At 40.1% G+C, this 13435-nt stretch overlaps 1 protein-coding gene across 1 annotated transcript in view; it reads right to left on the bottom strand.

Moving 5' to 3' along the window:
• The window catches only part of ryr2a (ryanodine receptor 2a (cardiac)), a 221846-nt gene that overhangs the window by 127018 nt on the left and 81393 nt on the right, over nt 1-13435 (bottom strand). Inside the window, exons 25-30 of the mRNA XM_086065047.1 lie at nt 6803-6950; nt 6606-6706; nt 6281-6385; nt 1420-1594; nt 392-600; nt 2-178 (exon numbers count right to left, since the gene is read on the bottom strand). Coding sequence (XP_085921173.1) covers nt 2-178; nt 392-600; nt 1420-1594; nt 6281-6385; nt 6606-6706; nt 6803-6950 — 915 coding nt within the window. The remainder of the gene's footprint in view (nt 1; nt 179-391; nt 601-1419; nt 1595-6280; nt 6386-6605; nt 6707-6802; nt 6951-13435) is intronic.

The raw sequence follows: 13435 nt of genomic DNA, 5'->3' as shown, positions 1-13435 counted from the left end.
CATGCTTCAGTGACAAGAGGCTGCCGTTAGGCGGAGGGCTGGAGAAGGATTCGGCACATTCAATGGGCATACTCAGTCGGTAGAAAGTAATGTAAGTGTTGCTGCTCTGTGAACTGAATGACTTTTGTGTGACCTTCAGACAAGGACAAGAATTCACTGTCCCATCTATTCTTGTCACCTGAAAGAGAGAATAATATTTTAAATGTTTTATCTATCATTCTTGACCATTGGAGTATTTTGACACAGTGGCTCTGTCTCATCCAAGTGAACCCCGGCTTACCCCGCCTTATACTGTACATTGTTAGGCCAATGGTGAGGATGGATTTTAGTGTAACTCTTTTAAGATTTTATGTAAGATATATAGCTAAAAAAAAAAAGGAACTGCCTTTACCTCTATATGCTGGTGATCAGTGGGTACTGGTACAAACTGAGGCAGCCTTTTACTGAGCCATATTGTGACATCACGGTTCATGTTGACAGCAAATGGTTCATAACCCTCCTGCAGACCACATATGGTGAAGTATTTCAGGGTGCTGACATGTTTACCAAAGTTAATCCTCCCAGCCTGGCACACACCCAAACTGCACACAGGGATGAAACCTTGGGAAAGAAACATATGATTAGGATTTAGTGTCTGTTTTGGTGTCCATTACATCCAGAAAACAATAACTTTCTTTAAAAAAATAAATAAATAAATAATAATAATAATAATAATACAGGGTGGTTGTTCATCTCTGTGTGCCCTGCGATTGGCTGGCAACCAGTTCAGGGTGTATTATACTGTATTACTTTTCCTACTTGACGGTGGAACATAATTTTTAACAGTCTTTTGTTTATTGCACTTTAACATTATTGTCCCTAATTAATTCACAGCACTTTTTCACCAATTTTTAGTACTTTATTATACATACATAAAGACTGAGTTAATCCTTCAATGCTTCTTCAATCTCTGCCTTGGGGCCCGATCAATCACATATTGTTACATAGTCTCAATATTTCACTTTTTTTTTAATATATTGCACATTAACCTACATACATTCTGCACCAATCCCCCCAAATTTTCATTTGTAATGAATGTGTTCTTATTTTCAACTCCTAATTTTAATACACATGATGTACAGGGGTATAGTCATTAATTTTTAACTTGTGAGGTTAGAGTGAAACCATGACTATAGGGGTGGCCATAAGTTCATATCTAAAATGTCTAAATAAATGGTTCTTAACCATGCAGCCATACCGTTGTTGCCGTGGCTACCCCTGGCCACCACGTGCCTCCGCCAATGATGATGTATAGATTGGCCAAGTATTAGTAGTACCGAAAACAAAATACTTAAATTGAACCATGGGATGTTTGGTAACACTGAGGGTTAGCATTAGCAGTTACACAATTGCAAAAAAGTGACTGTGAAAAACACCAACCTTCACCAACATCAAAGTCTTTGAAAGCCAGTTCAGAGCCAGAGTCATCAAGCAGTACTTCTCCATTAAGGGTGAACATCATGGTTTGTTCATTCAGGTCCACCATGCAGCCAACAACATCACCTGCCTGCCAGGCACGCCCAAAGTGCTCGTTGCCCTGGTGCCACCGTTGAACCTGGAAAACATCAAGTCCAACAAAACTAAGAGCGCGTTTGAAAATGGAACTCCATCAAGTCCTGCCATTTTACTGCTTATTAAATAATTGTACCCGGCTCGCTCCTATCTGGGATATTTCCAGAATCCCTGAAATCTGTAGTTATCAAGCCCATCCTAAAGAAAAGCAATTTGGACAATTCTGTGTTAAATAATCATAGGCCGATCTCCAAACTTCCTATTATTGGAAACATTATTGAAAAGGCAACTGAATGGCCTCCTAGATATATACCCTGGTTCCCTCGTTTTTCACGGGTGTCATGTTCGAAAAACTACCCACGATAATGGAAATGGCGGTCTTGGTACGACAAGCTGGTCGGCAGTCAATCCGCAGCGCATACGTAGCCGGTGTAAAATGAACAAGCTGGAAATGGAAACAAATTGGCAGAGCGGATCCGCAATGCACACGCATGCGGTGTAATCTAGGGCTGAGTCATAGGGCGGTGGCGGACGCACGAGTGTTCCAGGGCATAAAATTGGGAAACTGTCGGGCCTCTATCTCCAGGTCATGAAGGCAACGGGCAAGGTCGGAATGCGACGGGCCATACACCGTTGGAAAGAATCCAAGGATGCCTGTATGTCCCCGGTAGGACGTAAGACTGGGGAGATACAGCTGGCCAAAGACCTCCAGGACACCGAGGATTTTCAAAAAGTTAACCCGCCGGCGGTGGTTCCCATCCCGGGTGAAAATCCGTTGTTTGTCGGCCCTTTATCTCTTAATTTTAATAAAGAAGATATGAGGCAGGGCACATAAACCCATTTTCACCAGGAACGCATCGCCATGGTGCCCCCGAAACTCCACTCGAGCTCTCGTGGCCGGCGGGCCCACGTGAACCGTGGAGCGGTTGGTGGACGCATGACGCACTTAGCCGTCATCGGGCACGACTGCATGATTCGGGGCGGACAATCCTAAGTTTAATAATGAAGATATGAGGCAGGACACGTGCCCCCGAAACTCCACTCGAGCATTGTGACCGGCGCGGGTCTGCGTGAACCATGGGGCGGGTGGCAAGCGGCGCGCTGAGCCGTCTGACGGCGGCAACGGACGGCTCGTGCACACGCTGTAAAAAAACAAAAACAAACCAAAAAGCATGCTATAAAAAATATATATATAAAAAAACACGCTGTAAAAATCCGCAAAACAACGAGGCCGCGAAAGATGAACCCGCAAGAAACGAGGGAACACTGTACTGCCACAGCACTGAGTCTGCACTGATAAAAGTATTGACATTTGGGTCAATAGGGATTTAGGTAAAACATCAGTTCTGGTGCTGATTGATCTCAGTACCGCATTTGACACTGTCGACCGTCAAATTCTTCTTGACAGACTGGAAAAGTGGGTGGAATTTCAGGCACAGTCCTCTGATGGTTCAGATCATATCTCAAATGCAGGGGTTATGTAGTTTCCATTGGTGATCATAAATCATTCTGAGCAGGTCACCATGACATGCGGAATCCCCCTGGGTTCGATTGTTGGACCGCTTTTATTTAACCTGCACATACTTCCACTAGGCCAGTTAATTCACAACAGTAATGTTGACTATCATAGTTACGCAGACGACACACAAATTTACGTAGGCTACGTTCACACTGCAAGTCTTAATGCTCAATACCAATTTTTGGGTGAAATCCATTTTTTTATTGGTAGTAGAAGTTCACATTAGCTGACCTGACAGAGCGTCTGCAGCATGAAATAAATGAATGTGAGAGCAGAGCGTTTTTACGTATTGATTGATATTTAATTATATTTATATATTTAATTATTGTATTTATTTTTACATTTATTATTATAATAAAAAAAATTAAATCTCATTTTTTACTGTTGTATTTATTTTTACTTTTGTTTATTTATTGGATATTTATATATATACATATAGTTGTTTTTATTTCCATTTATATATATGTATATATATTCTATTCAATTTTTCAATTATTTTTATATCAGTTTTTATTTTCACTTTTATTTATTTATTGAATTATTTAGTAATTTCCCTCTCTGCTCCTCTCGCTCCTCTTCCCTCTCTGCCTCCCCTTTATAGACAATAATAACATCCAACAACAACAATAACTTTGAACCGGTTTGCATTGTTGCAGAATGTCACTACTCCCTTTTTCCATTTATCCTTCTTACTCAGCGTTTGACGACTATAATATTTAATTAAATTATCCCGTTTTGCACTGATGCACGATGTCATCTCAAGTATCTGAATATTTCTGCTCTGCACTTTATTAATGACAAGACCTTAAGTTGCGCTTAGTCTTTGTTGTACTATGTCCTATACTGTGTCAAATGTTTACACTGGGTTATTTTCTGGGTATTTATTTTGTGGGATTTTGCACTTTACCAACTCTGCTGTATGGATGCTCCAAACAAAGTTTCGTTGTTCCCTTGTGACAATGACAATAAATAATCTGAATCTTATTTATTTTCAATTTTGGCAGTTTTGGTCCTCCAAAGGATATATGCAACCTAGCCGTTCATACCGCGGTCGCATTGCAAAAATTCGGATACGTATCCAATCTAGGACCACATATGAAAGTGACCCAGTTTGGATATGAAAAAAATCGGAATTGTACTGTTCACACTGACGTAAAAAAAAAGTCAGATACAGGTCACATTTGGGCAAAAAAATCCAATCTGGGTTGCATTTGCCTGCAGTGTGAACATAGCCTTAGCTTTGTTCGCCTAGTGACTATATAGCCCTAGAATTCACATCAAGGCCATAACTAAACAGGCTTTCTACCACCTTAAACAAATAGCAAGATTCAGAGATTTCATGTTCAGACAAGAAGTAGAGAAACTCATTGACACCTTTATCTCCAGTAGGCTGGACTAGTGTAACAGTCTTTTGTCTGGCCTTCCTAAAAACAACTCGCAACTTCAGCTTATTCAGAATGCGGCTGCTAGAGTTTTAACTAGAAATTAGAAAAACTGAGCATATACTCCTATTCTTAAATACAAACCACTTTGTTGTCCACGCCCCACTCTTTTGCCACTTTGAGCAGCTCCTCAGCTAAGTTGTCAGAAGTGTGTCTCTCACTGAACTCAAAACAATCCAGAAGACAGGACACCATTTTGAAACTTTCAACAAAGTGACATGTAACTGACAAGTAGGATGTGGTGGTTCTGGAAGTCCAGCTGTCCGTTGTTAGACAAACTGCTGTGGCTTTTTTAACACTCTCTTGCAGTGAAGCACGTTCTCTGTCATACAGGCCTGGGATGATTTTTTGGGAGAGTGTTTTCCTACTTGGAAGTGCATACATTGGATTGAGTGAATGAATAAACCTTCTGAATCCTTTGTCCTCCACAACTGAAAATGGTTGGAAATCACATGCAATCATTTTAGCCAGTTCTTCATCAATTGCCTTCTGTCTTGCTGGAGTCATTGACTTTTGCAAAAATTGGCACAGAGAGCTCTGGGTTGTAATTTTCCGGTGTTGTGGTGGTGCACTGGATGATGCTGAAGACACTGCAGCCGCAGCAGCAACAGTTGCAGTAGCACCTTCATTATCAGGTTCATTTATTTGCCTTTTTTCCTCCAATTGAACTAAAGGATGAGTAGTTCTCATGTGCCGGTGTAAATTGTTTGTAGAGCCTCCCCGATATGAAATTTTAGTCTTGCAGACTTTACACTCTGCCTTAGTTTTGTCAGTTGTTGTATTGAAATGTGTCCATATATTGCTGCGTTTTCTCTTGTCACTCATTTTTTAACTGTTTTTTTTTTACCTTTCCGTTTATACAAGCGCTCTCCTCCTCTCTCTCGTCTCCTCCCTCCCGTTCGCCTTCGAGTGTGTGTGACTGCTTGCAGCGTGTTGTCGTGTGCCCCTCCCCCCTCTGCTGCTCAGCGCTGAGCGCAGACACAGAGACGTCACACACACACACATACTCACCAATCAAATGCGGCTTTAGAGAGAAAAAAAAAGTCAGGAGCCGGCTCCCGTCGTTCACGTCAAAGATCCGGCTCTCAGAGCCGGTTCGTTCGCAACCGACACATCACTCGTGTGTAGAATAAACCAATCACAATCAAAATCATGTTAAATGGGAGTCAGTACACACCTGTACGGAAGAGGATTAGGGCCAGTGAAGAGAGAAAAAGGTTGGCAGGATTCTGACTTTATTCTCAGAATTCTGACTTTAAAGTGAGAATTCTCACTTTGTTTTGTTTTATTAATTTTTTCCTTTCGGTCACATTATTACAGGTTACATTGATCGCATAATATCATTTGCAACATTGACATCCGAAAGAAGGGCTGACGGGTAGAAGCCATGGCTTATTAAATGGCTTATTAATGGCTTTAATCGCCCTTTAATCTTTCTTTTGGTAGGTTCCATGTTTTTATAGGAATAAAACAGAATATTCTGTGTGTGCAAAGTCAGTCAAAATCCAGTAAAACAGCCGGGAGCGAAGGGGGTTGCTTCAGTGAAAATGGCTGGGAGTGAATAAGTTAATAATAATAATAATAATAATAATAACAACAAAATGTTCTCATCATCTTATATTGATCTTTTATTGATCTTTTGCCATCAAACTTTTTTTTTTCCAGTGTACTACTTTTTAAAAATACTTTTGAATGGGATTGTGAAGTCACAGCGTTTCAAACAGTTCATGTGAAATCCAAGAATATTTTACAAGACAGATGCAGCTACCTTGAATCCATCAAAGACAAAGGCCTGTTCATCAGAACCCAGTTCTAGATCCGGTAGGCATCCTGGTCTTGCCCAGCCAACCCTCATCTCTCCTGCTGTCAATACCTGAGACAAATGCAGTAGTGAAACAAATGAAAAAAGAAAACTTAGTTACAGTAACTGGCATTTTTAAGGATCCATGATTTTACTTTCATAATACACCAAAGCTTATATTTTATTTTATAAGTGGCCAACTACGTATTTTAATGTTAACTGGGACATGTAAATGCACAATAGTAGCAGGATATTGTAGTCTGTGGCTCCTGTTACCCTAATCCCCATTTACCTCTAGCTCAAAGTACCACTTTCCTGCATTCACACAGTAGGATCTTTCAGCTCTGAAGAGCCGAAACCTTTCAGCAGACAGATTGCTATGATCAAAGTGAGCTAATAAAAGAAAGAAAGGGCGAAAGGCAGTTAGTAAGTTACATCAAATGAGATACTATGGATGGGGAGTGATGCAGTAGAGAGTATGTATCATACTGTTGTCCTGGTCAGGAGCTTCCAGGTTGTATCCATAACCAAGCAGAGTTCTGACGGCTTCTCTCAGACTGTCTTTGTTTGACTTCTTGGTTCTCTCATCCAAGAGACTGTAGGGCACAAGACGAGGATTTCTGCGATTCTTAACATCCTGACAGGCAAATGTGAAAACAAGAACAGAAGACATATTGACTTTTGTACATCAAAAATTATCTAGTATGTTGTCTGGATATTTCAGGCTGGGTTGCTATGGTAACAACTAACAAAGTAGCACATACACCAGTTATGCTATACTATTCATTGGAAAGTGATTCTGGATGAGGATCGATCCCACAACCTATAATTTGGGAGATGACCGCTGAGCCACACCAATTTTTAATCATTTGTTTTCATTTTGGACCATGAGAATGGCCATGAGCATGAAAATGAGGTCCTTTATTTAAAAATGTGTGTCTGCATATATGTGTAACACGTTTGGAAATGTGTATTTTTTTATTTACTTGCAATTTACTAATTTGTTTTGTGGATTATTACTACTTTTGGTTTTGTATTTTAGTTTCATACTGAGGTGTTTGGTTTTGTGTACTGTGCATGTCATGAGCCAAGAGAGAGAGAGAGGTGTAACCGAGCAAGCCTCGTTCTCGAGAGTGTGGAATAAAGTGAGACGTGCACGAATCCTGTACTGCCGTGTTGATATATTTACACCAGAAAATCATCATAAACTTGAGACCATTTGTAACCCGCCTTTACCCAGCCTCCGAGAAACAACGACAACATATTAGGGTTACATATGTGTGTTCAGTGTGCATTGTTGAATTGTCACTGCTAAGAAAATAATAATGTTTGACAAGAAGGAGCAATGAATGAAGATGAAGATGTTGGTTTCTCAAGCTAGCTGTAATTAATGGTTAAAACAAGGCAACCTTTGCCTCATCCTGGGGGTTAAGGTGATCGCCGCAATAAAACTGTCTGCTATGCTCTGCAAAATATCAACTTAGCATGATGCTTAGTGGATTGCCTTATTAGGCTTCTGAATTTAATTTATGTTTGTGTGCTTCTTGCTATTTGGGTGAGGGAGGAGGTTTTCCCCTCTCAAGTCAATGTTTAATAAAGAGACTGTTATAATGAGAAACAGAAAGCAAGGAGAAGAGCAACAGAGATACTTGGCTGACCTCTTTTGACTTTCTTTTCTTGGCACTAAGATAATTAATATTACTAAAGACACACGTCTGAATCAGATACTTAATTTCCTAATCTTATACGGACAAATAGACATTTCCAAAACACTACCAGCAAGTGTTGGTCTAGTCTAGTGATTCTTAATCTTAACCGTAGTTGGGCCGCAAGCGCCAGCTAGTGGACCACACAATAATTTACATTTTAGACATGTGCTAATTATAATCTGAAAATATTACAAAGAAACTTGCTATATTTTCGATAACATTAACTTCAGAAGCGTTATTATCCATATGTTTATGAATGTGGCAACGCTTCCGATGTTAATATTATCCGAAATCTTGCGAGTTTTGTCCTAATATTTGCAGACACGTGCTCATAAATTTTGGTGACAGTCGTGTTTTTTGGACATAAAGTGTGAGTGTCTACGAGGCAACAAGGGGAGCCAACATTACGATATGTAGAATACAAAAATATATATTATAAATTTATTTAGTTTTATTCTAATTAGGGGTGTCAGGCGATTAAAAATTTCAATCGTAATTAATCGCTTGACTTCAATAGTTAACTCACGATTAATCGCATGTTTTATATCTGTTCTGAATGTACAATAAAATGTACCCAAAAAATCCTCAGTTTTCATAATCTTGTTAACATAAAAGTGGAGAAAAAAATAAACTAATAGACATATGGCTGCATCTTTTAGTCATTGATACAGTCATTTCATAATAATTCATAAAATTGAGTTAAAATTAAAAAAGATGTACTGTACCGTAAAAAACGAGTATGATATTGATTTGTGTTGAGGTCATTTTTTCTGCCACTACATGGGATAATTGCATTTGTTGGTTACCGCTCAGCACATTTTTCTTTTCATATTAAGAGCTCTCTAATCTTTAACATGAAGTAACTTGTGAAATAATGCACATCTTTAAAATTGTCAAATACAACTTCACCCTAGTCTCCACAAATATATGAATTATTATAAAATTTAGTACTGCTAAATTTGGATGTGGACGTGTCCGCTCTGTTGCGCCTGGAATTCCCCCAGTACAGGCTTTCCAAGTAAGAGGCTGTCATTAATAAAAAATGGTGACGTTAAAGGAAGAATATGAAACCTGAGATGGGTAGGAGTGCCATCTCCCCCCCCCCCCCCCGGACTGGACCCCTACCAGTTTGCATACCGGTCTAACCGCTCGGTCGATGACGCCATCTCCACTGCCCTCCACTCGGCCCTCACCAACCTGGAAACCACAGACCCACACGTCAGAATGTTGTTCATCAACTTTAGCTCAGCATTCAACACAATTATCCCCCAGCAACCTATCCACAAACTGCTCCAAATGGGACTCAGCACCTCCCTGTGTAACTGACTTCTGGATTTCCTGACAGGGAGACCACAGGAGGTTTGGGTCAGCAACAACACCTCCAAGACCACCACGCTGATCACGGGCCCCTCAAGGATGTGTACTGAGCACCCTCCTCTTCACTCTGCTGACCCATGACTGAATATCTTCATCCAGCTCCAATCTCTTCATTAAGTTTGCTGATGACACAACTGTGGTGGGTCTTGTGAACAACGACGACGAGACATCCTACAGGAGTGAGGTGAGCCGCCTGGTCACGTGGTATCAGGACAACAACCTCTACCTGAATGTGGAGAAGACCAGGGGAATTGTAGTGGACTTCAGGAGGAAACACGCCTAGCATGCCTCATTAAACATCAACAGTGCTGCTGTTGAGCGGGTGAGCAGCACCAACTTCCCTGGGGTACATATCTAAGAAAACCTTTCCTGGACCACCAACACCGCATCGCTGTCCAAAAAGGCCCAACAGCGGCTCTACTTTCTGAGGAAGCTGAGAAGTGCGAGAGCCCGACCCCCATCATGACCACCTTCTACAAAGGCACAATCGAGAGCATCCTGACCAGCTGCATCAACGTTGTGGTTAGGCACCTGCACCGTCTGCTGCCGCAAGACCCTGCAGCACACCATGAGAGCAGGAGAGAAGATCATAGGCACCTCTCTCCCCTCCCTTCTGGACATTTACCACACTCGCCTCACCCGTAGAGCCACCAGGATCGCCGGAGACCCCACTCACCCATCCCACAGCCCTCAGCCTGCTGCCATCGGGGAGGAGACTCTCGGGGAACCAGTAGGCTGAAGAATAGCTTCTTCCACCAGGCGGTCATGATGCTCAATTCCCTCCCCGCTCTGCCACCACTTTTTTTCCACCAGGCAGTCATGATACACACCACCATGCCCAGAACTATACACCGCTGCTACCATTTATTGTTGTTTGTATTTATCTACAGATTTTTTACTTCTGACTTTTAACATTTAATTATTATTACCTGCACTTTACCCTTTACCCTCACAGCAGTGAGGGCTGCACAATTGTTTTAAATTATTTATTTTGTTTTTAGTTTATATTTTTGCATCAGGTCTGAGAGGACTGTAATTTCAGTTATGCTGTATTTCCTGTATGTATGGCACATCTGACAAATGAATAAATGAAATGAAAATGAAATGATATGAAATTAAAGCAATAAACATTTTTATAGCACAATACACCAGGCCTATACGCCTGCAACAGGTCACAGTGATGCGTTTTGGAGGAATGTTCATGGGTCTGACTGTCCGCGCTGCTTGTGTTGGGCACATTGAGCACAAAACATTAAATATAAACAAGAAAATATGTTTAACACATGTTTCCAAGCTAGATGTTCGTTTTTATTTTTAAAATATGATTTCTATGAGTATTACTTCTCATGCATGCGCAGAAGGTACTTAATAGTCAGCGTCGGTGTCTATTTGTTGCAGTGTGTATTTTCATAATTTTTCTGGCATGATGTGCGGTCAAGCTGACACCACATTTGGCTGGCTGACATCGGATTGGTGTATAGAGGCCTTAATTATTTTAACTAAGTAATGAAGTCTAAACTTTTATTGTTGAGAAACGTTTAAAGAGGAAGTCAACCCAAAACATTTTTTTGACAATAATATGTTCTATGCAGTAGGCGGGGTACACCCTGAACTGGTTGCCAGCCAATCGCAGGGCTGGGATAGGCTCCAGCAACCCCCGCGACCCTTGTGAGGACAAGCGGTACAGAAAATGGATGGATGGATGGATGGATGTTCTATGCAGCCCCACTAGTCTAAAAATTTTATTCTGGTTAATATTGCGTTAGTGGAATATGAGTTAAGCAGCAAAATCCAGTTCACTTTGTAAGAGCTTGAAAGAAATGCAACAGCTACGGAGAGATTTGGAAGAAAAAGATCAGCGCATTGTTGTTTTAGAACGCAGAATGCTCGCATGAATGATGTGATAATTACTGGCATTAAAATTAAGCTGTGTGCGCAAGCTGCGGCCAGAAGAAGTAGAGATGATTCTGACCTAAATTCTGATATCGCGACAGTGGAGGGACAAGTGATATCCCAACTCAGAGAATTGGAAATAACCGTGGAAGCAGAGAACATTGAAATGTGTTTCCCACTGCCATCAGGGGGGAAACAGCAAACCGGCTGTGCTGATGAGGTTTACTGATAAATAGAAAAAGATTGCTCTCCTGAAGCAAGGTCCAAAGTTAAAGGGTAAAGACGTCTTTATTAATGTAAATCTTACTACTAAAAAGAATGCTGATATTGCCAAAAAGGCACGTCAATTGAAGAAGAACGGGAAAATTATCAAAACATGGTAGACAAACTGGAAAATCTTCATTAAAACAAAGGGTATTTCGCCGGAACAGATGAAAACAAGGGTGATCAAAAGCGTGGAGTAAATTGAGAGATAGAGGACCCAAAACAGCAACTCTGTATTCTGACCCAAATGGAATTTGTACAACATTCACTTTTCACATATAATTATACCCGAAAAGAAAAAGGGCTTACGGGATGAAGCTGAAGCTTATTAATTCCCGTTCCAAGAATGCAATAGGACGCAGATAATCAAAGTATCCATGACCTGGAGGCCACGTGAATGAGAGATAACGTTGCTCACCGCGGCCGGCTCACCTGGTGGGGTGGGTCCTGTTGTTGGCGTCTGGCGTCTGATTTACCAATTCCAAACAAATGGAACTGGCTACAAACGACACATGTGACATTCCTGATGGAAACATGTGCAGACACACGTTCTGGGATTGACTGATTAAAAAAAAAAAGTGCCTCAATGACTGGTGAATTAATGTACAAATTATGTTTGATGATTGATGCGTCTAAAATAATTCTGGGGATTGGGGATCAATAAGTCATGGCTTCAACCCGTCAGCCCTTCTTTCGGATTGTTGTTGATGCAAATTATGTGATCAGAGAAATCTGTTGTAAAAATATGTCCGAAAGGAATCAAATAAAAAAAAAACATGTAAAAAAAAAAAAACAATCGCAGCGCAGTATCAGAAAAAAGGGTCAGCTGTGATTTGTCATTGCCTGAGTCCTGGGAAACATTGATGTAATCTTCAGTCGATAGCAAGTGGCAAAATGGCCACCCCCTGAGATAGACAAAAATGGCTGGATTTTGCTTCATAACTCATATTCCACAAATTTCATATTAATCAGAATGTCATGTTTAGACTAGTGAGGTCACATATAACATATTATTGTCAAGAAATGTTTAAGGTTGACTTCTACTTCAACATTTAAACCTTTTAAACTGTAAGTGGATTTGAATTAGTTATTGAATACAAATTTAAGAAGTCAATAATAAATCAGCACAAATTATAATTTCTGAAAGGGACCCAGGACATTTTGTGCTGGAAAAGGTGGGTCCCAAGGTCAAAAAGGTTAAGAACTAGTCGATGCGTACATTTGATTACTTCGCAATGACAGTTATGACATGATGTTGATTTATTTGTTTTGGCAACAACATGGATAACTCGTTGAAATCAAAAGTCAAACATTTTCTCAACCAGAAATCATTACACATTCTGTACTGCTCTCTAGTATTACCATATTTAAATTATTGTTCAGAAGTTTGGGGAAACACTTACAAGACATCATTACAACCTCTGTAAAACTGTAAATTTCTTTGATCTTGTGGAACTCAATACTGTACAATTGGTGAATAAAGCTAGAGATAATTTATTGACGGGCAATATTGAAAATATGTTTTCAAAAAGACAGGGAAATTATGGTTTGAGGGGATTTCATAACTTAAAAAGACAAAGTACTCAAGAACAACAGGCCTTTGTCTTTGATGGATTCAAGGTAGCTGCATCTATCTTGTAAAAATGTTCTTGGATTTGATTAACTGTTTGAAATGCTGTGACTTTACAATCCCATTCAAAAGTATTTTTAAAAAGTAGTACACTGAAAAAAAAGTTTGATGGCAAAAGATCAATAAAAGATCAATATAAGATGATGAGAAGTTCAACAAATTTGGAACAGGCTGAGTACTGATTTACAACAATGTCCAAACAGACTAGTTCAAAAGGAAATATAAAATGATTTTTTTGAAAAGTATAGG

Source organism: Leptonotus elevatus, chromosome 20 (genome assembly GCF_054856555.1).
Source record: "Leptonotus elevatus isolate MCC_2025b chromosome 20, RoL_Lele_1.0, whole genome shotgun sequence".
NCBI classification, from domain to species: domain Eukaryota; kingdom Metazoa; phylum Chordata; class Actinopteri; order Syngnathiformes; family Syngnathidae; genus Leptonotus; species Leptonotus elevatus.
Note: the sequence above shows the minus strand (reverse complement) of the source record. Positions and strands in the feature narration are given on the sequence as shown.